The sequence below is a fragment of the Rhinoraja longicauda genome, chromosome 3 (assembly GCF_053455715.1).
Source record: "Rhinoraja longicauda isolate Sanriku21f chromosome 3, sRhiLon1.1, whole genome shotgun sequence".
NCBI classification, from domain to species: Eukaryota; Metazoa; Chordata; class Chondrichthyes; order Rajiformes; family Arhynchobatidae; genus Rhinoraja; species Rhinoraja longicauda.
The window spans coordinates 20,736,007-20,761,957 of NC_135955.1; the positions used below are offsets into that span (position 1 = coordinate 20,736,007).

At 40.9% G+C, this 25,951-nt stretch overlaps 1 protein-coding gene across 1 annotated transcript in view; it reads left to right on the forward strand.

The window, feature by feature from the left end:
• The window catches only part of dnah6 (dynein, axonemal, heavy chain 6), a 228,725-nt gene extending 203,088 nt beyond the window's left edge, over nucleotides 1-25,637 (forward strand). Inside the window, exons 73-78 of the mRNA XM_078394918.1 lie at nucleotides 911-1,038; nucleotides 10,924-11,109; nucleotides 16,866-16,938; nucleotides 21,345-21,496; nucleotides 23,122-23,344; nucleotides 25,159-25,637. Of these exons, the coding sequence (XP_078251044.1) occupies nucleotides 911-1,038; nucleotides 10,924-11,109; nucleotides 16,866-16,938; nucleotides 21,345-21,496; nucleotides 23,122-23,344; nucleotides 25,159-25,262 (866 nt within the window). The 3' untranslated portion in view covers nucleotides 25,263-25,637. The remainder of the gene's footprint in view (nucleotides 1-910; nucleotides 1,039-10,923; nucleotides 11,110-16,865; nucleotides 16,939-21,344; nucleotides 21,497-23,121; nucleotides 23,345-25,158) is intronic.
• Nucleotides 25,638-25,951: the final 314 nt, after the last annotated feature.

The window sequence follows — 25,951 nt, forward strand, 5'->3', positions numbered from 1 at the left end:
TTCTGTTATATAAAATAAAGGCTTCAGGGGTCAAGGATGACATAACAAGCAAGGATGGAAGATTCATTTGAAGGACACAAACTGGAGTGTCAGACCAAATGGATTATTTTTGGATTGGTAGATTGTTGAGTAAAAATCACAGGTATTAGCTGTGGGCCTTCAGCTTATACATCCAAGGTGAAAACACAGAGTATAATGTATGAAAGAACAGTGATAATATAAAGCTGTCGTGAAAGTGAGCTGTGAGAAAGACCTAAGATCATATATCAGTATACGGATAGATTAAGTGTTTGGGCAAAAAGTGGCAGATAATGTATCCTGTTGGATATTGTGAATTTATGTGCTAAGTGTGAAAAATAAACAAAATATTTTTGACATTTCATGTCAATGATCTTTCAAAAGAGCAAGGCAAAGTTAGAAATTAAGTGTGTTCAAAATTGCAGTGAAAGTTTGGGGGAGTGTTGGGAGAACAAAATGGAATATTAGTTTTGCATCCTACACACGAGGAGAAACTTATAGAAGCCAATAAACCTACAAATCTGCATGTATTTGAAATGTAGGAGGAAAACAGAGCACCCGGAGAAAACTCATCAGGTCACAGGGAGAATGTACAAACTCCGTACAGACAGCACCAATAGACAGGATAGAACCAGGGTCTCTGGTTCTGTAAGTCAGCAATTCTAACATTGCGCCACTGTGATGTTCAAGATCTTGAGAGGGATTAACAAAATAGATATAGTGGAGCTATTTCTTCTGCTTTAAGTTATGCTAAAGGGCATTGTCTCAAAATAATAGTCAGTCCTTTACAATCAAAGGAAAGAAGTATTTTATATAGTAGTGTTTTGCCATTGTGAATTCAAAATTACCTCCAACTCTAAAAAAGAATGTTGTCGTTTTTCTCCAATTTCAGCTAATCTTGACCTTGAAGCTGCAACTGAATCTCTATTTCTTAGGGATAAGAAAGGACGCTTAAATTCGTTGACCACAGTACTAGGCCAAGAAGTTGATCGTTTTAATGGTCTCCTGGGTGTGCTAAGAGTGAGTAAAATAATACATTCATATTGTTCCTACATTCTCACTTACATATCATTGTGTGAATTCTTTCCTTAAATTAATTCAAAGGTTCAAAGGTATTTTATTGTCACGTGTACCAATTAAGGTACAGTGAAACTCAATTTACCATACAGTTGTACTAAAAAAAGCAACAAGATACACAACTACATAAAAGTTAACATAAACATCCACCATAGCAGATTCCCCACATTCCTCACCGTGATGGAAGGCAATAAAGTCTAATCTTCTTCACTCTTTATTCTCCCGCAGTTGGGGCAGTCGAACCATCTGCAGTCGGGGCAATCAAAGATCCCGCAGCCGGCGATCGAAGCCCCAGCGTCGGGGCGATCGAAGCTCCCACGATTGGGGCGGTCGAAGCTCCTGCGGCTTGGAGCTCCCGAAGTCGGTGCCTATCCAAGGGACCGAGAGCTGCACGATGTTAAAGTCTGCAGGCTCCCGCGTTTGGAGCTCCAAGGTCGATCCCCGACAGGGAACACCAGCTCCACGATGTTGCCTGCAGGCTCCCACAGTTGGAGCTCCCAAAGTCAAACCCCAGCAAGAGGCCGCCAGGTTCTCGGTGTTAGGCTGCAGTGTGGACAGAGATACGATACGGAAAAAAATCGCATCTCCGTCGAGGTGAGATTTTTTTTAAAGGTTTCCCACAATTCCACCCCCCACATAAAACAAAGCTAAAGAACCTTAAAACATACATTTAACACATACTAAAAAGCAACAAAGAGAGAACAGGACAAGACAGACTGTTGGCGAGGCAGCCATTGCGGCGCCACCCGGTGGTTAGTTGGTGGTGTTTTCAGTAATTTTACTAAATTTGTTGTGACTATGTATATTTCGAAATGGACAGCAATAAATGTTGCTCACACTGCATGGGCAAATACTAATTTGATAGGAAAAATACATAAAAGCAGGATTTTATGTGGCCATTTCTGATATTTCAGCTATGTTATTCAGTCAGTATAATATCAGAGAGGGTATGAAAAGCACGGGGAAACACTTGGAGCAGCAAAGTAACCTCAGCAAATAATTGACAGAGTTTGCTGCATTATTCATCACTCAAGGTTGTTTGAGAGGTACATCAATATATATGCCTGGAAGTTAGGTTTGTGGGAAATCCCATCAGGTCACTGAGGCATTGGAAACTTGGATAACTTCATATGCCACAGTCGAAGAATATCACCATTTTGACGAGAAAGAACTTTTTAGCATCTAGTATGCTCATCTTAAATTGGCAGGTACTTATTCTTCTTGCCAACTGATGATGGACAAAAACACATTCACTTTTGAAAGGGTCGAAGCACAAATGCCACGACCTTGAACAGGAACAGCAGATTTACATTCCTTGGTGGCACTGTCGATTTCTAAGCATACTGCCTCATCAACGCAAGCAATTTGTCAGACACCATGGAAGTCTCTTTGATATCCTGGGCCATAATGGAAGGTGCCTGAGTTCCACAGCAGTAAGCTGAGACTGAATAATTATTGTCTGAGTTTCCACTGTGACATTCACATTTTGAAAGATGTTGCTTTGCTGCAATGAAGCTGATATTTCAACTAACAGATGATTCATCGTTATTGACTCCAATAGGTGTCAATTTATTAAGATGTAACCCATTTCATCCTGGAAGGAGGTGATCCTGTCTGCACAAAAGCTAATTTGTTGGTGCATGGTTTGGCTAGTGAAGAAGGCATTTAGTGTAAGAAAATAACTGCAGACGCTGGTATACATCGAAGGTATTTATTCACAAAATGCTGGAGTAACTCAGCAGGTCAGGCAGCATCTCAGGAGAGAAGGAATGGGTGACGTTTCGGATCAAGACCCTTCTTCAGACTGATGTCAGGGGGGCGGGACAAAGGAAGTATATAGGTGGAGACAGGAAGACAGTGGGAGATCTGGGAAGGGGGAGGGGAAGAGAGGGACAGAGGAACTATCTAAAGTTGGAGAGGCCGATGTTCATACCGCTGGGCTGCAGGCTGCCCAGGTGAAATATGAGGTGCTGTTCTCCAATTTCCGGTGGGCCTCATTATGGCACTGGAGGAGGCCCATGTCAGAAAGGTCAGACTGGGAGTGGGAGGGGGAGTTGAAGTGCTCAGCCACCGGGAGATCAGGTTGGTTAAGGCGCACTGAGCGAAGGTGTTGAGCGAAGCGATCGCCGAGCCTGCGTTTGGTTTTGCCGATGTAAAGAATTTGACATCTAGAGCAGCGGATGCAATAGATGAGGTTGGAGGAGGTGCAGGTCAACCTCTGTCTCACCTGGAAAGACAGTTTGGGTCCTTGGATGGATTTGAGGGGGGAGGTAAAGGGACAGGTGTTGCATCTCCTGCGGTTGCAGGGGAAAGTGCCCGGGGATGGGGTGGTTTGGGTAAGAAGGGACGAATGGACCAGGGAGTTATGGAGGGAACGGTCTCTGCGAAATGCAGAAAGGGGAGGGGATGGGCAGATATGGCCAGTGGTGGGGTCCCGTTGTAGGTGACGGAAATGTTGGCGGATGATTTGTTGGATACGCTGGCTGATGGGGTGGAAGGTGAGAATGAGGGGGATTCTGTCCTTGTTACGAATGGGGGGAGGGGGTGCAAGAGCGGAGTTGCAGGATGTAGAAGAGTAGAAGAGGATGTAGTGAGAGCCTCATCTATAATGGAAGAGGGGAAGCTCCGTTTCCTGAAGAATGAGGTCATCTCTGATGCCCTAGCGTGAAACACTTCATCCCGGGCGCAGATGCGGCGTAGACAGAGGAATTGGGAGTAGGGGATAGACTTTTTGCAGGAGACCGGGTGGGAAGAAGTGTAGTCCAGATAGCTGTGCGAGTCAGTGGGTTTATAGTAGATGTCAGTCACTAGTCTGTCTCCTGTGATGGAGATGGTGAGGTCCAGAAACGGGAGGGAGATGTCGGAGATAGTCCAGGTATATTTAAGTGCAGGATGGAAATTGGAAGTGAAGTGTATGAAGTCAGTGAGTTCTGCATGGGTACAAGAGGTAGCACCAATGCAGTCATCGATGTAGCGGAGGTAGAGTTCGGGGATGGGGCCAGTGTACGCCCGGAACAGGGATTGTTTGACGTACCTGACAAAGAGGCAGGCGTAGCTAGGACTCATGCGAGTGCCCATAGCTACACCTCTGGTTTGGAGGAAGTGGGAGGAGTCAAAGGAGAAGTTGTTAAGGGTAAGAACCAGCTCTGCTAGGCGGAGGAGAGTGTTAGTAGATGGGGATTGGCTGGAAGGCATTTGGTGTGCTTATCTTCCTAGCTGAGCACTGAAAATAAGAGTTGGCTTGTTACATTGTAGCTGCACAAAACATTGGTTAGACCGTACTTGGAATATTGCCTGCAGTTCTGGTTGCAACATTACAGCAAAGATGTGGCACCAATGGAAAGAGTACAGAAGAGATTGACTAGGATGTTGCCTCAAATGTCAGGCTGCAGTTATAGCAGTTATGTAGAGAAAGGTTGGATACGCTGGCATTTTTATCACTGGAATATAGGAGACTGAGAGGTGAACTTATATAGGTTTGTGATATTATGATACATAGACTTTTTTTCCAGTGCAGGAATGTCTAGCTTTCGGGGGGGAAACAGGTTTAAGGTGAGAGGGGAGAAATTGAAAGGAAATCTGAAGGGTATGTTTTTCCACACAGCTTTCATCCTTGTAAAAGCAATACTGTGATAACTTTGTGACTAATCCTATAATACCAACCACATAACCCTTTCATTTTACTCTGTGAACATTGTTGAACATTGTTGATTAATATTTTCTGCAGCAATATTTCTTTCGTCTGTGATACTTTACATTAAAATCTTATAGATCACTACTAATTTGCAAGTTAAGTGATGATAATGAAATGATGATTGTTGATAACACTTCTTAACATTGAACATTTTGAAATGTGCGTTTACTTCTAAAATGGCACTTGCATGAGTTCTACAAGTGAATCGGAAGGTGGCACAGTTGGTGAAGCTAGTGTTCTCTCTGTAACCGATGGGTTTTCTCTAGCTGCTCTGGCTTCCTCCCACTTCTAAAAAAAAAAGCACAGGTTGGTAGTTAATTGGTCACTGCAAATTGCCCCTAATGCGTAATAAGTGGTAGAATCTCATTTGCAACTGATGAGAATGTGGGAGAATAAAATGGGCTCGAGTCAGAATAGTTTTAAAATGGGCATTTGATGGTTGGCGTGGACTCACTGGGCCAAAGGACTTGTTTCCATATTGCACCTCTTTATGATTTTGTGGCTGCTTATTAATGGTCACTCTGAGGGTAATGGCCATAACTTAGCCGTGCAGGTTGAATATCAGTGTTGACTTTGGAGATAGAAAATCAAAGGACATAAGCAGACAGAGAAACATTCATATGTAAAGAATATAGTCTCACCAGGTCCTGATCCTTAAAGAAGTTCAACTTTGTGATTTATATAAGATAGATGATTATGATCCTTTAATCAAATAGATTGATCACATACTTTTGACCTACTACCAATGTTGATAACAATATTACAAAAAGCATAATCTATTCTATTAATTTATATCCATTGATATAAGAGTCTGAAGCAGGGTCCCGACCCGAAATGTCTCCTATTTTTTTTTCCAGAGATGCTGCCTGACCAGTGGAGTTACTCCAGCACTTTGTGACTCTCTTATATAAAAGTCTTTATTTGTCAAGAGAAACATACATTTGTTTGGTTACACAGGAGAAACAAGGAACTGCAGAAGTTGATTTACAAAAATAGACACAAAGTGCTGGAGTAACTCAGCCGGTCACTCGGCATCTCTGGAGAACATGGATAGGTGAGATTTTGGGTCAGAACTTTTTTCAGGTTGATTATGGTTGGGGGAAGAAGAACGCTGGATGAGATAGGGGGCAGGACAAGTGACAGGTGGATACAAATGAGGGATTTTTTTAATAGGCAGATGGTTGGACAAAGGCCAAAGATGAAAAGAGAAAAGTGTTGCAAAAGTGAAAATTGTGAAGCCAGAGGAAGGAATATGGGTGGAAGGGGAGGGGCTGGGGAGAAAAGGGTGCACATCCAGGTGGGACACAGGGAAGGGGGGTGGGGGGTGTTCAGGGAAGAAAGGAAGAAAGGGGTGGTTGAGATTGGTTCTTCTCAGGAATTTCCGAACTTGGAAGTACATTGAGTTTCTATATGTTTTAAACACAAAGCCAACAATAAACAATCAACTACAGTTTCAATGGCAGAGAAAGACACCAATAAACGATTGCTATAATTGTCTACTAGCTTTAACTTTTTGAGTCTAGGCAAGTAACTTTGCAGATTTAGATATTTACAATGGGAGCATATTGTAATGCCAGGCCACCTCTGGATGTTCAGACACACTTGCTGGGAAATGTAATTCATATGGATGGTCTAAAAACTTATGGAGACAGAAAACGTCGATCCCAAAATTGGTGAACTCTCTTCAAGACACAAGTACCCCAATTATTAATGGACAATTAAATGTGCCAGTAGTCATGTTTCGTGTGCCAAAGGACAAAATAACTCTGGTCTGGAAATTTTCTTCATTTCTATCACAATGGTGTGAAATAACTTGGGCTGGACATTTCTTGTTTGATGTAGGCCAATTAATATGCCCAATTATCTTGCATCCAGCTGATTCATACGAGAATGAGTCATGGTCACGTGAGAGCACAGTCTGTCTGTTTGCAAAGATGTCTTTTTAATTTCAAATTGATTCCTGCTTTCAATGTACATTAGAACAGATATTCTGAAGACTGGTTCTTGTTCTGAAGTAATGTCTCCTACTTCCACATAATACTATAACCACTGAATAATCCCTAAGAGCCATCACCAGTGTTGTGGCATTGAGTCTGGGGTCTTCAGCTCATTGCTCCAGAATTATTCCCTGCATCCCACCTAGCCAAAAATCCACATCTTCAAATCTCCAAAATATTTTTGTAGAACAGATCTATAAAGAATAAGCATTTGCAATCTTGCATTTGAAATGATTAATATACTCTTCTGCAAGAAAAATGATGGCAAGGAATATCAGGTATTGTTTATATTTGGGCTACAGAGCACCTATTCATCAGCTGTGAGGTTCTATTCATTCCTTCCCAATATAATAACACGCCTCTATTTTCAGCCATATCATTCTATTTTAACTTTCATTTGAAAAAAAATAACATGATAAAGATTTCTATTGCATTCATATGTCTACTTTCTATGTGTTTCCAGAAACTCCCACAGCTCTTATTTTTTTCTGGAAGTCAAAATATGAGTTACTCTTGGTGATCAGGTGTATTCTTTACAAAAACAAATGTTTAAACATTGTTAACTTTAATCTGTACACTATCTCATGAGGCACTGTGAATGATCCATTCCCCACCTTTAATCATTTTATACACAGCTGCCAAGAAATTCAAATTTGTTCCTGCCAAAATTCCATTATTTTGTGGAAGGTGCTGATTGAATGCAAAAATAATGGTACTTATGTTGGAGCAGAAGTGTGCATGCTTCACTGGTTTAATTTAGCTAAATCTACATATTTTCCCACAGTTTCCATTTTCACAGCCATTGTGTCAACAATCTAGTTTGACAATACATTATTAAAAATAGACTTTACAGGATAACGTATAGGCCGGTTGAATGTTTGGATGTTGAATATTAAGAAACAAACGGAAGAACAGTTTAAATCCTCTCAACCCCATTCTCCTGCCTTCTCCCCATAACCCCTGACACCCTGGATGTTGAATTCTCCAATTTTAGGTAACAACAGAACCCTCCCCTTTTCCCCTTTCTCCCCATATTCAGGATTCAGGATATCTTTATTTGTCATCAAAAAAACAAGTTTTTTGGACGAAATTTAGTCACCCACAGTCCAACAATAAGAGCAATAAAACAAGCAAATTACACAACCCCAACCAACACAAAAAAAAAAAGAAACACCCATCACAGTGAGTCTCCTCCAGTCCCCTGCTCACTGTGATGGAAGGCCAGAATGTCTTTTCTCTTCCCCTGCCGTCTTCTCCCGCGGTCAGGCTGGTGTCGTTCCCACGTTCCAGGCCGCGCCGGACGGTGAAAGGTCCGCAGAGGGCCGACCCCTTTTACCCCACTCCTTCCAGTGCCTTACCTGGACTTGCACCTATTTCTCCCCTCCCCTTCCCACTCCCTTTCTACCCACATTCCCCCCTCTAGCTTTACAACTCACAACTCTTCAATCCTTTTGTCTCACACCTTCTATTTTGTAATCTCAGGCTTTTGTCTAACGAACCGTCTATCAAAATACCCTTCTCATCTGTATCAACCTATTACCTACCAGGGTTTGTCCTGCCAGTTTTCTACCCCTACCACTCGTCCTTACAATCAGCTCTGACCCAAAATATCACATATTCCTATTCTCCAGAGATACTGCCTGACCCATTGTGTTACTCCAGCACTTTGTGTCTTCCTGATTAATTCAGTGAAAGCCTGTCTTCACAGAATCGTGTTGAACTATAGAGAGTGTTGTAGTTGAACTTGACATACATTTGCAAATGTTGTAATTCAGGGCATTGACTTTGTGGATGTGACTTGTTCTTTAAAACTGTCCTTGGACAAGCTGCCATAGTTCTGCTTTATGCTTTAATTCTCTGGGACTAAAGAAGAATCATCACCAGCAGACTACAGTGAGGTAATTTCATTGTAGCTTTTCAGTTTGATAGAGGGAATTTTTTTTCTGTTGGTGTGGTGGTGAGAAAATTAAAGCCAGGCCATTCAGATGAGAAATTAGTAAAAATATTTCCTTATTTAAGATTGATGTTTCCAGAAAAAGTAGTAGATGAGTAGATAGCAGCCTAATTAATAATTTAAAATGTGATCAATATTGTTTTGTTAAAATGGAAATATACCCAAAGCTGAAAGAAAGAGCTTAGGATACACACATCAGCCATAATCTGCCATTGGCAGGACAGGTTCAAGTTGCCAAATGGCCTACAAAGAATGGATCGACTGGGCTTATATTCACTGGAATTTAGGATAAGAGGAAATCTTATAGAAACATATAAAATTCTTAAGGGATTAGACAGGCTAGATGCAGGAAAAATGTTCCCCGTGGTGAGTGAGTTCAGAACCAGGGGTCACAGTTTAAGAATAAGGGGTAGGCTATTTAGGACGGAGATGAGGAAAAACTTTTTCACCCAGAGAGTTGTGAATCTGTGGAATGCTCTCCCACTGAAGGCAGTGGAGGCCAATTCACTGGATGTATACAAGAGAGAATTAGATATAGCTCTTAGGGCTAATGGGATCAAGGGATATGGGGAGAAAGCAGGACAGGGTACAGATTCTGGATGATCAGCTATGATCATATTGAATGGCGGTGCTGGCTCGAAGGGCCAAATGGCCTACTCTTGCACCTATTTTCTATGTCTATGTTTCTATGTTTCCTCCAGTTCCTGACTCCCTATATTTCTTGGTCCTAGACCCTCCAGCATTGCTCACATAAGGAAGAATGGTCTGGTATGATATACATTGTCTATGATTCTAAATAAAATATGTGATTAAATCTCTACCCACCATTTGGATTCCCTATTAAAAGTCAAGTTCACATGATTCATTTTGTGTAACAACATTCATATGATATTAAAGAATGGACAATTTTTTCAGAAGATAACTTTCACAATATTTTAAATAAATACTATATGGCGACATTTTATTTGTATACATAGCAAACTGTGCAAATTAACATTTTTCCTTTTCAATGTTTAACAGTGTTTAATGTCTCAGTGTTCAGCAATGTATTATAAATACATGGAATGTGTGCTGTGCTTTTCAGTTCAATAAACTGAGAATATATTTATTTCAGTTTTGTAGACTCGTACAACTTGGAAAGAGGCCCTTCAATCGTCAAGCATCCATCTTACACTTATAGCATTTCATTCTCCCCACATTCCTATCAACTCCCAAACTCTCACCCCCAAATTCTATCACTTATCTACTCATTTGGGCAATTTACAGTAGCCAATCGACTTACCAAAATGCACATCTTTGGGATAGCAGAAAAAACTAGAGTACGCAGAGGAAACTTTCTGCCTAATGGAGATGCACTAACTCCACAAAGACAGCACCAGAGGTCAGGATTGAAGCTAGGTTGCTCAAGCTGTGAGGCAACAAATCTACCAGCTCTGCCACAGGCACTGCTGGTCCTTATCTGTGAACTGCTGCAGATTTGGTGAACAAAGTACTACATCTATGTTTTGCTGGAATTTCAGAATATTGACCCAATAAGAAGAGAGAACTTAAACCTTAAAGTCAAATCTGAATTGTTTCTGGACTCACAGAAATAATAGTTTTCCACTGCATTGCTCATATTATCCACAATGAATAGAGGCTGCGATGAATGGTCCTGCGAGTAAACGTAGTTCCAACTCCAATTTAACACAGTGTATTACATGTTACCTTTGCACTGTGCTCACTTTACTCTACTCCATTATTTGTGTTGCTTTGTTAAATGTCATTGGCACAGACATGCCATTCCCATATTTACTGAGATAGATGGGCTTTTCCTTACTTCCCAAGCTCCCTTATCTTCCAGTATGACAACGAGCTTTATATTTCCATTGCTGGTCAGGTAAGTTGGTGCTGAGCATTGAAACTGCTTTCAGAATTTCCCTCAGATATAGCTCCATCTTTAATGCTGCCTTTGAATCATGAAACAATACTGTGCCAGTAGCTGTGTTGAGAGCATATCTGGAGTATGATACTACCGATGCACTAGATTTAGACATGCATTATGCTGGATAGGCAAACCTTACTTTAAATGCCTGTCCTGATCTCAAGTGATGGTATTGGTGTAGCTGGAGTATTGCCATTTCAGTCACTGAAAAGATAATATTCATGACAAGTTTTGATGATTGTTTTTCGTGTCTTTACAGGACTCTATGGTTATATTGAACAAGGCTATTGCTGGATTTGTGGTGATGTCCGAAGACGTAGAAAAGGTGTACAGCAGCTTCCTGAACAATCATGTTCCATCGTTATGGTCTGATGCAGCTTATCCATCACTCAAACCCTTGGGATCGTGGGTGAAAGACTTCATATTGAGAACAGAGTTTATAGCGGTGAGACATAATGTAATATCAAATTAGAGCTCACTTTATTTGTAGTTGTGAAAATCTGATTTTTTTTCTCACTTGTTTCCCATAAGAATTGACTAATGTTATGGAATTTTATGGATGAGGTAAGATCTGTGGAAGTCAGAGCGTGTTTTATCATTCTATGTGATCATTAAGCACTTGTTTCAACTTTATTTAGAATCAAATATGACCTACTGTATAGCACAATTATTGAGTAACACTTTAAAATTCTGGATTGAAGTTATCCCATATCATTTCTTATTGCATAACCCTGGTGGGTAATGGTTGTGAAACTGAATAGTTCCATTGTCACTCTTAACCTGGTCAAGATAATAATTGGGAAAGAGTCTTAACTCAGTGGGGAATATATTTGTCGTTGAGTAATTAGGTAGGTTCAAAACCAACTCAAGAATTTTGAAAGTACTGGCAGCCCGCAAGTTACGGAAGAGCTGACTCATGCAGATCTGACTTTACACAAATTCTCCCATGTCAAAAATAAATTTAGCTGCTGACACAAGAGACTGCAATGCTGGAATCTTGAGCAGAGGTGGATACAGATGAGGAGGGGTGATTGGCAAATGCGTGGAGTAAGTAACAAAGGCGAGGGTTGGAAAGGAGACAAAAAAGTGTGAGATAAGGAAAGAGGAAAAGTGAAATGTAAAGCCGGAGGGAGAGGTATGGGTGGTGGGGGATCTGGAGGAAGGGGAAAGAGGAGAGATATGGGGGATGGGAGGTGAGTATAAGGAGGAGGGCAAATTAACCGAGTGACTGGTGTGATGGGAGAAATGTGTGCTTACTGGGGATTGGGCTGGGAGGGGTGAGAGAAGGGAGCACAGGGGGCAGAACTTAAAATTGGAGAATTAGTTTTGAGGTTGTTAGCCTCACTCAGGCAGTGGATGATGACAAGGACAATTTCACGTTAACCCATTACCTCCTCTCACTTTCCTCTTCCTCCTCCGCACCCCCACTGCCCCATCTCACACCAACCCAGTGAACTTGCTCCTTTTCTCTTTTCCAAGGCTCACGTCCCATCTCCCTAATTCCGAGTCCTCCACTTCCCTTTTATCCCCCGTGTTTTCCCTTCCTTGCCCCCTTCTACTCATAACCTTTCTGGCTTTACATCTCACTCCCCCTCTTCCTTCCTAAATACCCTTTAATTTCCTTTTCACCTCTAGCCTTTGTTACTTAATCCAATTTTGCAGAAACAAAAGCACGCATCTAATTACTATGATGATGCAGCAATTAACAATTAGCTTCAAAACATATCTGATTGGCAAGTGGCTGATTACTTTGAACATCACTCCACATTTTGTCAAATCTTCTGCACTTTTGGTAATTTCAGTTCTCCATTATTAACCCATTACCCATTACAGTAATAAACCAATACCAATTAATTTCAAAATTCACTATATTTTATCCATGGTATTTCACTGCCAAAAAAATACAGTCATTAATTTAAGTGACGAAAAAAAAAATCTCTTAATTAATAGATGAGTTTGATTAGGTTTAATATAACTAAAATATTCCTGAACAAAAGTGGTGGAGTAATTCATCTGTGGAGGGAACATGTTGGGTGGGGATGCTTCTTCAGACTGATTCCTGAATTCTGCATTTCCATTGACTAAATACAACTGATGGTTTATACAGCTCTTCCATTGATCTTTTGGGGATAATTGATGAAAATGAAAACAGGATTAAAGATTATACAAGTACTGGCATTCATCTCTTTTCCATCAAGAATGCATGGAAACCATGACAATACATGTCCAAACAGGGACCTGTTCTTCTCATTATTTCCAGGTTCTAAATCTAAGGTAGAAACCTTATCAGCAGACCTTTGATGTTGTAAGCCATCGGGAGATGGCATTAATGTTAATTTACATGCAAACCACTGAGATGTTTGACCTACTGGGATGCCAAATATATCTTTCCTTGAAGGAGTCCCATCAACCTTGAATTATTTATATTTAGAAGACAAAATTAATATTCAAAAGTGTATTACTTGCTGGCTTCAAGGATTAGTGTAAAATTTCACACTCCTTTTATCTTGCTATCTCTCAGCAGAGATATTAAACAGAGCTTCAATTGACATCTCTATAAAGAATCCTTACAGCACTGCAGCGAAATCTGATGGTCCCGTCACTGTTGGTGGGAATTGCTTTAGACAATAGACAATAGGTGCAGGAGTAGGCCATTCAGCCCTTCGAGCCAGCACCGCCATTCAATGCGATCATGGCTGATCACTCTCAATCAGTACCCCGTTCCTGCCTTCTCCCCATACCCCCTCACTCCGCTATCCTTAAGAGCTCTATCCAGCTCTCTCTTGAAAGCATCCAACGAACTGGCCTCCACTGCCTTCTGAGGCAGAGAATTCCACACCTTCACCACCCTCTGACTGAAAAAGTTCTTCCTCATCTCCGTTCTAAATGGCCTACCCCTTATTCTTAAACTGTGGCCCCTTGTTCTGGACTCCCCCAACATTGGGAACATGTTATCTTCCTCTAATGTGTCCAATCCCCTAATTATCTTATATGTTTCAATAAGATCCCCCCTCATCCTTCTAAATTCCAGTGTATACAAGCCCAATCGCTCCAGCCTTTCAACATACGACAGTCCCGCCATTCCGGGAATTAACCTAGTGAACCTACGCTGCACGCCCTCCGTAGCAAGAATATCCTTCCTCAAATTTGGAGACCAAAACTGCACACAGTACTCCAGGTGCGGTCTCACCAGGGCCCGGTACAACTGTAGAAGGACCTCTTTGCTCCTATACTCAACTCCTCTTGTTACGAAGGCCAACATTCCATTGGCTTTCTTCACTGCCTGCTGTACCTGCATGCTTCCTTTCATTGACTGATGCACTAGGACACCCAGATCTCGTTGAACTCCCCCTCCTCCTAACTTGACACCATTCAGATAATAATCTGCCTTTCTATTCTTACTTCCAAAGTGAATAACCTCACACTTATCTACATTAAACTGCATCTGCCATGTATCCGCCCACTCACACAACCTGTCCAAGTCACCCTGCAGCCTTATTGCATCTTCCTCACAATTCACACTACCCCCCAACTTAGTATCATCTGCAAATTTGCTAATGGTACTTTTAATCCCTTCGTCTAAGTCATTAATGTATATCGTAAATAGCTGGGGTCCCAGCACCGAACCTTGCGGTACCCCACTGGTCACTGCCTGCCATTCCGAAAGGGACCCATTTATCCCCACTCTTTGCTTTCTGTCGGTCAACCAATTTTCTATCCATGTCAGTACCCTACCCCCAATACCATGTGCCCTAATTTTGCCCACTAATCTCCTATGTGGGACCTTGTCGAAGGCTTTCTGAGAGTCGAGGTACACCACATCCACTGACTCTCCCCTGTCAATTTTCCTAGTTACATCCTCAAAAAATTCCAGTAGATTTGTCAAGCATGATTTCCCCTTCGTAAATCCATGCTGACTCGGAATGATCCCGTTACTGCTATCCAAATGCTCAGCAATTTCGTCTTTTATAATTGACTCCAGCATCTTCCCCACCACTGATGTCAGACTAACTGGTCTATAATTACCCGTTTTCTCTCTCCCTCCTTTCTTAAAAAGTGGGATAACATTTGCTATCCTCCAATCCACAGGAACTGATCCTGAATCTATAGAACATTGAAAAATGATCTCCAATGCTTCCACTATTTCTAGAGCCACCTCCTTAAGTACTCTGGGATGCAGACCATCAGGCCCTGGGGATTTATCAGCCTTCAGTCCCATCAGTCTACCCAAAACCATTTCCTGCCTAATGTGGATTTCCTTCAGTTCCTCCATCACCCTAGGTTCTCCGGCCCCTAGAACATTTGGGAGATTGTGTGTATCTTCCTCAGTGAAGACAGATCCAAAGTAACGGTTTAACTCGTCTGCCATTTCTTTGTTCCCCATAATAAATTCCCCTGCTTCTGTCTTCAAGGGACCCACATTTGCCTTGACTATTTTTTTCCTCTTCACGTACCTAAAAAAACTTTTGCTATCCTCCTTTATATTATTGGCTAGTTTACCCTCGTACCTCATCTTTTCTCCCCGTATTGCCTTTTTAGTTAACTTTTGTTGCTCTTTAAAAGAGTCCCAATCCTCTGTCTTCCCACTCTTCTTTGCTGTTATACTTCCTCTCCTTAATTTTTATGCTGTCCCTGACTTCCCTTGTCAGCCACAGGTGTCTCTTACTCCCCTTAGAGTCTTTCCACCTCTTTGGAATAAATTGATCCTGCAACCTCTGCATTATTCCCAGGAATACCTGCCATTGCTGTTCTACCGTCTTCCCTGCTAGGGCCTCCTTCCAGTCAATTTTGGCCAGCTCCTGCCTCATGCCTCTGTAATCCCCTTTGCTTTTCTGTAATACCGACACTTCCGATTTGCCCTTCTGCCTTTCCATTTGCAGAGTAAAACTTATCATGTTGTGATCACTGCCTCCTAATGGCTCTTTTACCTCTAGTCCCCTTATCAGATCAGGATCATTACACAACACTAAATCCAGAATTGCCTTCTCCCTGGTAGGCTCCAGTACAAGCTGTTCTAAGAATCCATCTCGAAGGCAAATTCATTGCAGAAATACCTACAATTCAAATACATTTAACTGGCTGTAAAGTATTTTGAAAGAACTATGAAAGGTGCAGACATAAGAACTACAGATGCTGGTTTAAAAAACCCCCACAAAGTGCTGGAGTAATTCAATGGGTCAGGCAGCATCACTGGAGGACATGGACAGTTGATAATTCTGGTCGTGACCCATCTTCAGACTGAAAGATGCTATGTAAATGTTATCCATTTGTCATCTACTTCATTTGCCCTGTATGGCATTTCCTATTCCGTTCCAGTTTTTAATCCCCCAGATTTTGCCTGATATTTTAATGGATTTTTTCCAGTGCTAGTTGGGCTGATTTGCATCAAAACACTTTGGAAACGAACTTGCATCTTTACTTTGGCTCTTGCATTGTCTGGCACCATCCTGGAAGAGGTTTCACATTGCATCACTAGCTACATTGTTTTCCTATGCAAAAACATGGATCCTTTAATAAAATGAGAACCTCAATTGATACTTTCAGTGGCAACTGGAAGGAGAGAACATTGTGCATGCTCCAGCTGGTTTTATTAATTATTATCTAGCAGAGGTCCAAAAGCATTAAGAACTAACTCAAACAAACGCAGAAAATGCAGGAACAACTCAGCATGTCTGGCTATATCTGTGGAAAAAGAGGCATTATTAGTCAGCAGCCCTTCAGCAAAACTGGGAAAGAGAGAGATGCAAGTAACTTTTCAGTAGGCGGAAGGTGGGGGAGGGATGTATCGAGCAATGGAGTGTCTTTGAATAAAATTAATCAAAATGACTTGATGGGGATGTTAAATTACTGTGCTTATTAATGATAATGTGGTAGTACTTGCCAGCAAGCTTGGTAACCTCCTCAAAGGTAACTCACCTGTCTGTTTTCTACACTGGAAACAAAGATTGGACCAAGCAGCATAAAACGAAATAAAGAATAATGATAAATAAAGTTGATTTTATTTCCTCTCCAGGGTAGAAAAATGCCTTTATGCTAAATGAAATTAAAAAAACAGCAATTTAAAATTGGAAACATTAATTGTCTGTTTTAATTACATAGGTTTGTAATTTTACATGTGCAGCTTAATGATTTAATGTGAATTGCAATTTAATAGATGAAAGCAATTTCCTCATACGCATTTCCTTCTTTTTTTGTTTTTAGGCTTGGATCAAAAATGGTGTACCAAAGTCCTTCTGGATTTCAGGATTTTTCTTCCCTCAGGGATTTCTGACAGGTATAACACTTTCTGAAAACATTTTACTTAAATTATTTTGCAATAATCTTGATGTTTATTAGTCTGTGACCTCTCACAGTCATAGTTCATAGTTATTTGATCTCAGGATGATTTAAAGTAAGGGTATTTGCTGAAAGATTTTGAATTAAAGATTAAGTTATGATGAGTAATTTAAATTTAGGATGAAAAAATATTGGGTGCAGGCATTACTGATTCATTAAGAAATATAAATATGTAATACAGCCTGCCTTGAATTCTGCAAGACAAAGAATACTTAAATTGGATATCACCCAATATTTATTTAAATGCTGTTGGAATTTTCAGAGCCATATTGTGCTGTTGGAAGTGCAACAGATCTAAACACATCAGGTAGTTCAAAGCAATTTTTATTTAGTCAGCTAACTCCACCAAGGTAACAAATACAATATATACAGTATATGATTTGAATTTAAGCTAAAAAAGTTAAAACTTCCATTAATTGTGTATGCTTTGTGTCTTGGAAGCCCTAGGCCTACACTTGTTTTAGATTTTAATTCCGAACCAGGTTGACATCTCCAATTCCTGCTGTACCTCCACAAATGACACTCTGTAATGCCTTGAGAGATGTTTAAATTATTTTAAAGCTTTCCTGCCTTTTTGTTTATATTTGAAAGAGAGAGTTAGATTTAGCTCTTAGGGATATGGGGAAAAAGCAGGAACGGGGAACTGATTTTGGATGATCAGCCATGATCATATTAAATGGCGGTGCTGGCTCAAAGGGCTGAATGGCCTACTCCTGCACCTATGTTTCTATGTTTGTATGAAATAAAATATTGTTAAGTATTTCTTTCCAAATATGTAAAAAATTACACCCAAAATTTATCATTTGAATATTGATTGCCTACCTAATGTAAGAAAATAACTGCAGATGCTGGTACAAATCAAAGGTATTTATTCACAAAATGCTGGAGTAACTCAGCAGGTCAGGCAGCATTTCAGGAGAGAGGGAATGGATGACGTTTCGGGTCGAGACCCTTCTTCAGACGGATGTCAGGGGGGCGGGACAAAGGAAGGATATAGGTGGAGACAGGAAGACTGGGAGATCTGGGAAGGGGGAGGGGAAGAGAGGGACAGAGGAACTATCTAAAGTTGGAGAAGTCAACATTCATACCACTGGGCTGCAAGCTTACCTAATGTAAGTTTAACATAGGAAAATAACCCTAAATTATGTCCCTCCACTGTTACTGTTTAAATTTCATTATTGTTAAGTTATCAGGCCAATCCATTCATGGAACATAATGTTTCCCAGTACAGCACATTTTGAGAATTTAAATGTATGCCTCTCCCGAAAACAATGGTTTTCACTGAAGTACCTTTACATAGTTAGCTGCAGGAATTTTCTATGATGGCTTCATTTACACAGAACGTGTATTTGCTTAAATGGTTTTTTTCTGATGTTGTAAAGTTATATCTCTAGTTGTACTGCAAATAGTGGATAGTCTGACATGACTTATCCATCTTCATATGCATATTCACAATAGAGGTGCTTTACATTTTTAAAAATTATAATCTGCTTGTGTATCTTACAAACCAACGGTATGAACATTGAACTCCAAATTCAAGTAATACCCTCCTACCTAATCTCCCTGCACCCTCCCCTTTCCACCCCAAAGCGCACTCATTTCTCACACCACCCTTGTCACCCTGCCCTTCTCCCCTATATCATGTGTTCATTTCCCATCTCCGATTCCCATATCCCATCCTCTTTCCCCTTCCGCCTATAACCCTTCCTCTAGCTTTACATTTCATTCCGCCTTTTCTTTCCTTATTTGACACCCTTTTGTCTCCTTTTCACCTCGTGCCTTTGTCATTTTATCCATTGGACAAACACCCCCCCCCCCCATCACCTGGATCCATCACTCCTTTCCCATTTTTTCTCCCCTACTCAAATCAGTCTGAAGAAGGGTCCTGACCCAAAATGTCATCTGCCCATTCCCTCAACAGATGATGTCTGAGCCTCCAGCACTTTGTTTTTTTGCTCAAGATTCCTGCATCTGCAGTTTCATGTATCCTCTTTATCATAGCTTTTCCATTTACATTTCTATCCCTGTGAAAATAAACCCAAAGTTTTGATTTATATGTTTAGTTACCTTGCCAACCTACATCGCTACTTTTAATATAAAACCAGAAAATGATGAAACTACAATTCTTCACTATTTTTAAGGATGTGTGTTTTTGCATTTTCAAAATGCTATTGCTCCTCTGCTTCTTTCAGTTCTTGATTTTCAATGTTTATTTCATAAATATACGATGCCTCATTCTTGTCTGTGTTAAATTCATTTGTTGATTTTCTGCTTATTCTTTCAGTTTTTATGAAAGTCTTGCAATTTGTTCTGGTCCTCAGTATTGAGTGCCCATTCTAATGTTATTAAATCCACCTTTCATAGGTTTTAGAGTATTGCACAAAATGCACTCCGATCTTCTTTCCTAATTCACATTTGCTGGTCATACTGCTGGTCATTGGCATGGAAAGGTCTTTCTTTCTGCAATCTTTTCCAAGATCAGTTTCTCAAGCCCGAGCTAACTTGCGTGTGATGTGAAAACATTATATTTTAGAAATTGGCACTCCTGATGTGACATAGTCTGAAAAAATAGCTCTTCTCTCACCTCCTTTCAAAGAACTACTTCAATTTCTCTTGACTTCCAGTCACTTCAATGAGAATAGATTAAATGCCAGCAAATGCCCTCACCTCGGTTGTCATGAAATGCTTGGAGAGGCTAGTCAAGAAGCACATCTGCGCCCTCCTTCCTCGCAACATGGACCCACTACAGTTCGCATACCGTCCGAACAGGTCCACGGATGATGCGGTCTCCCAGGTTCTACACACCGCTCTCTCTCATCTGGACAGCCAGGGGGGCTATGTGAGGATGCTGTTCATTGACTTTAGTTCAGCATTCAACACAATAGTCCCCAGCAGACTGGTTGAGAAGCTGCTGGAACTGGGGCTTAGCACCCCTCTGTGTGCCTGGGTCCTGGACTTTCTCACTGCCAGGCCCCAAGTGGTCAGGATGGGGGAACACACATCTAGCTCCCTCACCCTGAACATAGGATCCCCCCAGGGCTGCGTCCTTAGCCCCCTACTGTACTCCCTGTACACACATGACTGTAGGGCCAGGTTCAGCTCAAACTCCATCATCAAGTTTGCTGATGACACTGTGGTGGTGGGCCGGATCTCCAACAACGATGAGAAGGCCTACCGGGAGGAGGTGGCTGATCTGGCACTCTGGTGTCAGGACAATAGCCTCCTCTTGAATGTCACTAAAACAAAGGAGCTGATTGTGGACTTCAGAAGGGCTAAACATCCAAGGACGTACACGCCACTGGAGATAAATGGGTCTATTGTGGATAGGGTGAGCAGTTTCAAATACTTGGGAGTCCGCATCGCAGAGGATCTGACGTGGGCAACGCACATTGCCGCACTGGTGGGTAAGGCTAAGCAGCGCCTTTACCACCTTAGACAACTGAGGAAATTCAGAGTGTCGCTGAGGATCCTTCATTGCTTCTACTCTGGGGCTGTAGAGAGCATCCTGTCCGGCAACATTACAGTCTGGTTTGGGAACAGCTCTGCCCAGGACAGGATGGCCCTGCAGAGAGTAGTGCGTTCAGCAGAACGCACCATGGGAACTACAATCGTCCCCCTGCAGGACCTATACATCAGGAGGTGCAGATCCAGAGCAAGCAAGATCATGAGGGACCCCTGCCACACCAGTAACGGACTGTTCCAGATGCTACGGTCAGGCAAACGCCTCCGCTGTCACGCTGTGAAAACGGAGAGGATGAGATGGAGCTTCTTCCCACAGGCCATCAGGACTGTCAACTTTGATAACCCCAGAGACTAAATTTTTGTCGACACTTTTTGTGCTATGTTTAGTAACTTATTAACTTTATTTATATGCTGTAACTGTAATTATTTTTGTGCACAACCCGCAGGCATTGCCACTTTCATTTCACTGCACATCGAGTATGTGTATGTGACAAATAAATTTGACTTGACTTGACTTGACTTGATGATTTTGTGCAGTAACTGGATATATACAAATTTTAGAAGTGTGGAAATTCTAATTTTTCCATAAGAATAAAAACTGAAGGCATCATTAAACAGGGTAGAGACCGAGGTAAAATAAAATTCCTTTAGGCATATCGGAGCCATCACATTTGGAAGGGAAATCTTATATACAGGCGTATGGGTTATAAATCTTGGCTTTCATCGTTCTCCTCATACCCCACAAAGACAAATGAAATTCCTACTTCATGCAAGAAGACCAAGGAAGAGCTAAGATCTTTTAAGAAGTAATAGCCCAAACAAGTTTCATGTCCCATCCAACTCTATCTCCCAATTGTTACAGCTTCTTTTGTTTTGTTTCAGGGACACTTCAGAACCATGCTAGGAAATATAACCTACCCATTGATGAACTTAGCTTTCGTTTCAACATCATTCCCATTTATCGGGATGCAGGGGAAGTCGCAGAAGCTGCCCAAAATTTAAAATATGGAGAGGTTCTTCCGATGGATGCTTTGGTAATTTCAACATTTCAGTTAAAAAATATTCCAATACTATAAAATTTGTAATGTTATCTGTCTATTTTGGGGGGATTTGGGGATTGCTGGTAAAACCAGCATTAATTGCCCATCTATAATGTCAGAGAAGGTGGTGGTGCACCCCTCTTTTATCCATTGTAGTTTTTGTGGTGAAGATGCATCTCCAAAGCCATTGGGAAGGGTGATGAAGGAATAACATTTTTTATTCCCCAATTAAGATGGTGTGCTATATAACACAAACCAGGTGGCTCCATATGCTTGTTGCCCTTGCCCTTCGTAGTGTAAAGGTTACATGTTTAGGAGGTGTTTTCAGAGTAGTTTGACTGAATAACCAGGATGTCTTTCAGTCCATTTCTCGCCATCATTTTGGGAAATCCGACCTCCTGGCTGTGCTCCTTCTTCCTGCATATAGGCAGCGACTGAAGAGCACAGCCCCAGTGGCGAGGACTGCACAGAGAATGATTTCAGGAATGGCAAACTGAGCGATGTTCAAGGACGGACGGCATAGTGGTGCAGCGGTAGTGTTGCTGCATTACAATGCCAGCGACCCAGGTTCGATCCTGACTACAGGGGCTGTGTCTCTGGCATTTAGATGTTGTCCCTGTGATACCCATCATTCAATATGGTCAACCCAGGCCACCAGTGGAAACACCTCAACATCTGCTCTGTTATGTTCCTCAAGGTTCATATATGTTTCAAAAAGTTCACCCCTCAAGAGTTAGCTGAGTGAATCCCATCTGGACTGATGCCAATTCTAATATATCACATCATAAATAAGGGAACCAAAGAACACAAGAACAAAAGAAAATGGGGGGGGCTGAGTAGGCCAGCAGGTACTTCAGGTCTACTCCACCATTCATTATGATCATGGCTGATCAATGCTTGCTCAACTCCTCTTCTGTACCAGTTCCCAATCATCTCCAGCAGATGCAATCAACAGAAATGTATGCAATGGTAATGATCTGTAATTGTCAAATTCTCTGCTGAGTCTAAAAGAACCAACCTGAGGGCGTGTTTTTGCAATATCTAATTTCATTAGAACAGTGTTGGCAGTTAAGCAGAGAGGTGTCAGAGAGGGAGCGAAACAGAGAATTAAAACCGTTGGAAACATTCATGGATTGAACAGAAGCATCGTGCTATCCAATCAGCATCAGGTCTTCCCCAAAAAAGAGAAGACTTCAGAAGGGGGAAGTCAGTGCTGTACAATTCCACAAAATACAATTTCTGTTTCAGGTGAAAGGGTTATTTGGGAACCTGACGGAGGCATAATTGCAGGCACTGCCTCTCCTGTGGTTGCACAGGAAGGTGCTGTGTGAAGGGAACTGGATATAGATCTGATGATAAATAGACCTAAATGTCAGGGATGGACTGCTAATCGAAGAAAAGACAGGAATAAATCTGTTGATTTACACATAGTCTACAGTATAGAAATGGATTTGGAAGATATCCCCCGATCTATAAATCCAATTTGTAAATTAAATGCACAAATCAGTTAAAAATACCTAATTTTGTGGCAAAGCATCATCATTACATTAAAAGTAAAACTTTTATTTTCAGATTATGTTCAATCTGTTATCTGCATCTCTATTTTCTCTTTCCACTAGCTACCTTCCCCTAAAGATGGAGTCATAGTCCATGGAATGTTCATGGATGCTTTTCGCTGGGATGATGAACAAATGGTGATAGAAGATTCCTTTCCCAAGGTGATGAATTCTGTTTTGCCGGTTGTACACTTTGAGCCTACACAGAATTATGAACCAAGTTCATCACTGTATCAGGCACCGCTTTACAAGACAGCAGCCAGAGCAGGAACTCTCTCAACAACAGGTAATGTACTCAAATTACTGAACTTAGAATTTGGTATCATTTGTATATTTCATACCTAATTGCATACTAGGTCAGCTCCTAAGTCTTTCACCTCTCAGGCATATTTAAATCCAATCCAATCGCTCTTCAGAAATTGTATTGGGAAAATATCAACCTATTGTACAGTTGGTTGGTTGAACTATGTGTAAATAGATGATCTGGAACCCAGAATAATCAGTATTTTAAAAGTCTTTATCTGCCTCCTACATTTTTGGCAATCATTTTTGGAAGAGATATGGTTTCATGGAGAGGTGGGTCAAGTGAGGTGGGATTAGAGTGACTAAGCAACTAATAGCAGGCAAGACTTTCTCAATGACCTGTTATGATGGTTGGAGATATGGCAGCTGTGGTATAGTCAACACCTTGCTCATTTAACTTACCATCCTCACCATCCCTCTGAACTTTATTAAGGCCCACACTGGCAAAAATCAGCAAGCAAGAACAATTGGGTCTTCATTTGTTTGAACTGTTTGTCGCCTTGCTTCCAGCCCCTATAGTCAGCAAACACAGCTGCGGAGAAAATTGGGTAACAGGAGTGGTGGAGATGGTATTAGGTCACAGCATGTTCTCAGGTGCTCTGCTTATTTACTTACTTGGCCAAAGGCTGGACCACTTGATCGATATCTCAATGCAAGCAATTCCCAGGTGCTATGCTTCCTAACATTTGAGTCATTAGTTGGTAGGTCAAGCACCTTTAACCAGCTTGAATACTTTCTGATCTATCTCCTTTTCTTTCGATTAGCTATTATCAGCACAAGAATAGCAGGGTGTTCAATAATTTACCTTTTTCTCCTGCCATATTGCCCATCTTCCTGGATTTTCCATGTTTTCTCTCTCTGTTATTTTATTTTAGAAGTGGCAGCACAGTGGCAGCACAGTGGCGTAGCAGTAGAGCTGCTGCCTTTTAGTGCCAGAGACCCGGATTCAATCCTGACCATGGATGCTGTCCACAAGAAGCTTGTACATTTTCTCTGTGACCGTGTGGGTCTTCTCCGGGTGCTCCAGTTTCCTCCCAAGCTCCAAAGACGTACAGATTTGTAGGTTAATTGGCTTTGGTAAAATTGTAAATTGGCCCTAATGTGTGGAGGATAGTGTCGATGTAATCGCTGGTCCGCACAGACTCGGTGGGCTGAAGAGCATCTTTCTGCACAGTATCTCTAAAGTCTAAAGTCTAAAATATTAAAATAATGCCCTCTATCAGCCTGTTATATATTTTATTCTCTTATCTCTGCCATTGTTGCCTTTGTGTCTTGCAAGATTATTACTTCTGCCTTTAAATCATCAACAGGCCAATCTAAACGTTTCCTGTGTTTTTCCTCCTTCAGATCTATTTAACCTTAACCTCGACAGGTCTGAGTGAAGGCAATTAGCCCGGCCATCCCAAGTAGCTCCGATTTACCCCTCCTGAGTGTGTCTTTACTAATCTTCTTTTCTTTCAAATAAGTGATGATGCAACCCTGGAATTATCAATCCAAACCTATTTGACATGAGTCTTAGTGTAAATACGGAGTTTTTACAATATTTTATCTTTTTAGATTTTTGAGCATTCTCAGCAATTTCCTCAGATCATAGATTTTTCAAACCCTTCGCCGTAAATGGTTTCAAAGATATTGTTTAATTGTCGTTGACAGGTTGAAAACTATTGGTAGTTTCTAGCTGTTTCAGTTGATCGCACCGTGGCAAGAATGCATTGTCATATTTTAGGATTTTAGTGACCAATTATCATTATTATAAAGCATACATTTCTCATACATATCTGTTTTGTGTGATTGCAGGTCATTCTACGAATTTTGTTGTAACTGTCTTATTACCATCAAAAAAAGACAGCGACTATTGGATCTCAAAAGGATCTGCTTTGCTTTGTCAGCTGAGTGACTGAATCTGTGGCATTTTGCAGAGCAGGTTGTGTGTTTCTAACATATTTTTAACTATGTAAATAACTTTGGAAAATGGCAAATTTGGAAAATGACAAAACAATAAGATAATAGGGTAGAGTTTTCACTGAGATTTGAACTGCATTATAATTTTGGATACATTCTTAAATGCCTTTCATCTTATTTTACATTTACTCTTTTACTCTGATTGTGCCTATTTGAGCATTCATTTGTGATGGATTTTCTTTTAGTTATATCATTATAGCGCTGTCTTTGAGAACCAATTTCAGCCTATCTAAACTTTTAAATTGCATTGCTATAAAGATAAGCCATATCTCTTCGTATTAATTTCCTGTGCAAACAGGTATTGGATAAAATATAGAGGAACTCTGATTATTAATGTAATTTCAATATATTTCATAATCAAATAAATACATTTGGTATTCTGAATCAATTTGTTAATTATATAATTGTTTGAAATCGTTATTTATTTCCAGAGTTAGTTGATGTTCTGTTACCAAAGAATGTAATGGTCATTATCTTCTCTCTTTACAATTAATTTCATGAGTCACAGCAAAATTTGAAGTTGATCTAGGTGGACTATTTAGAATGTCTCACTGATGGAGCAACTTCATTCTATATTTTTTCATGACATCTGTCTTCTGGAGAGCTATTGGATTGTTGGTGAGATTTT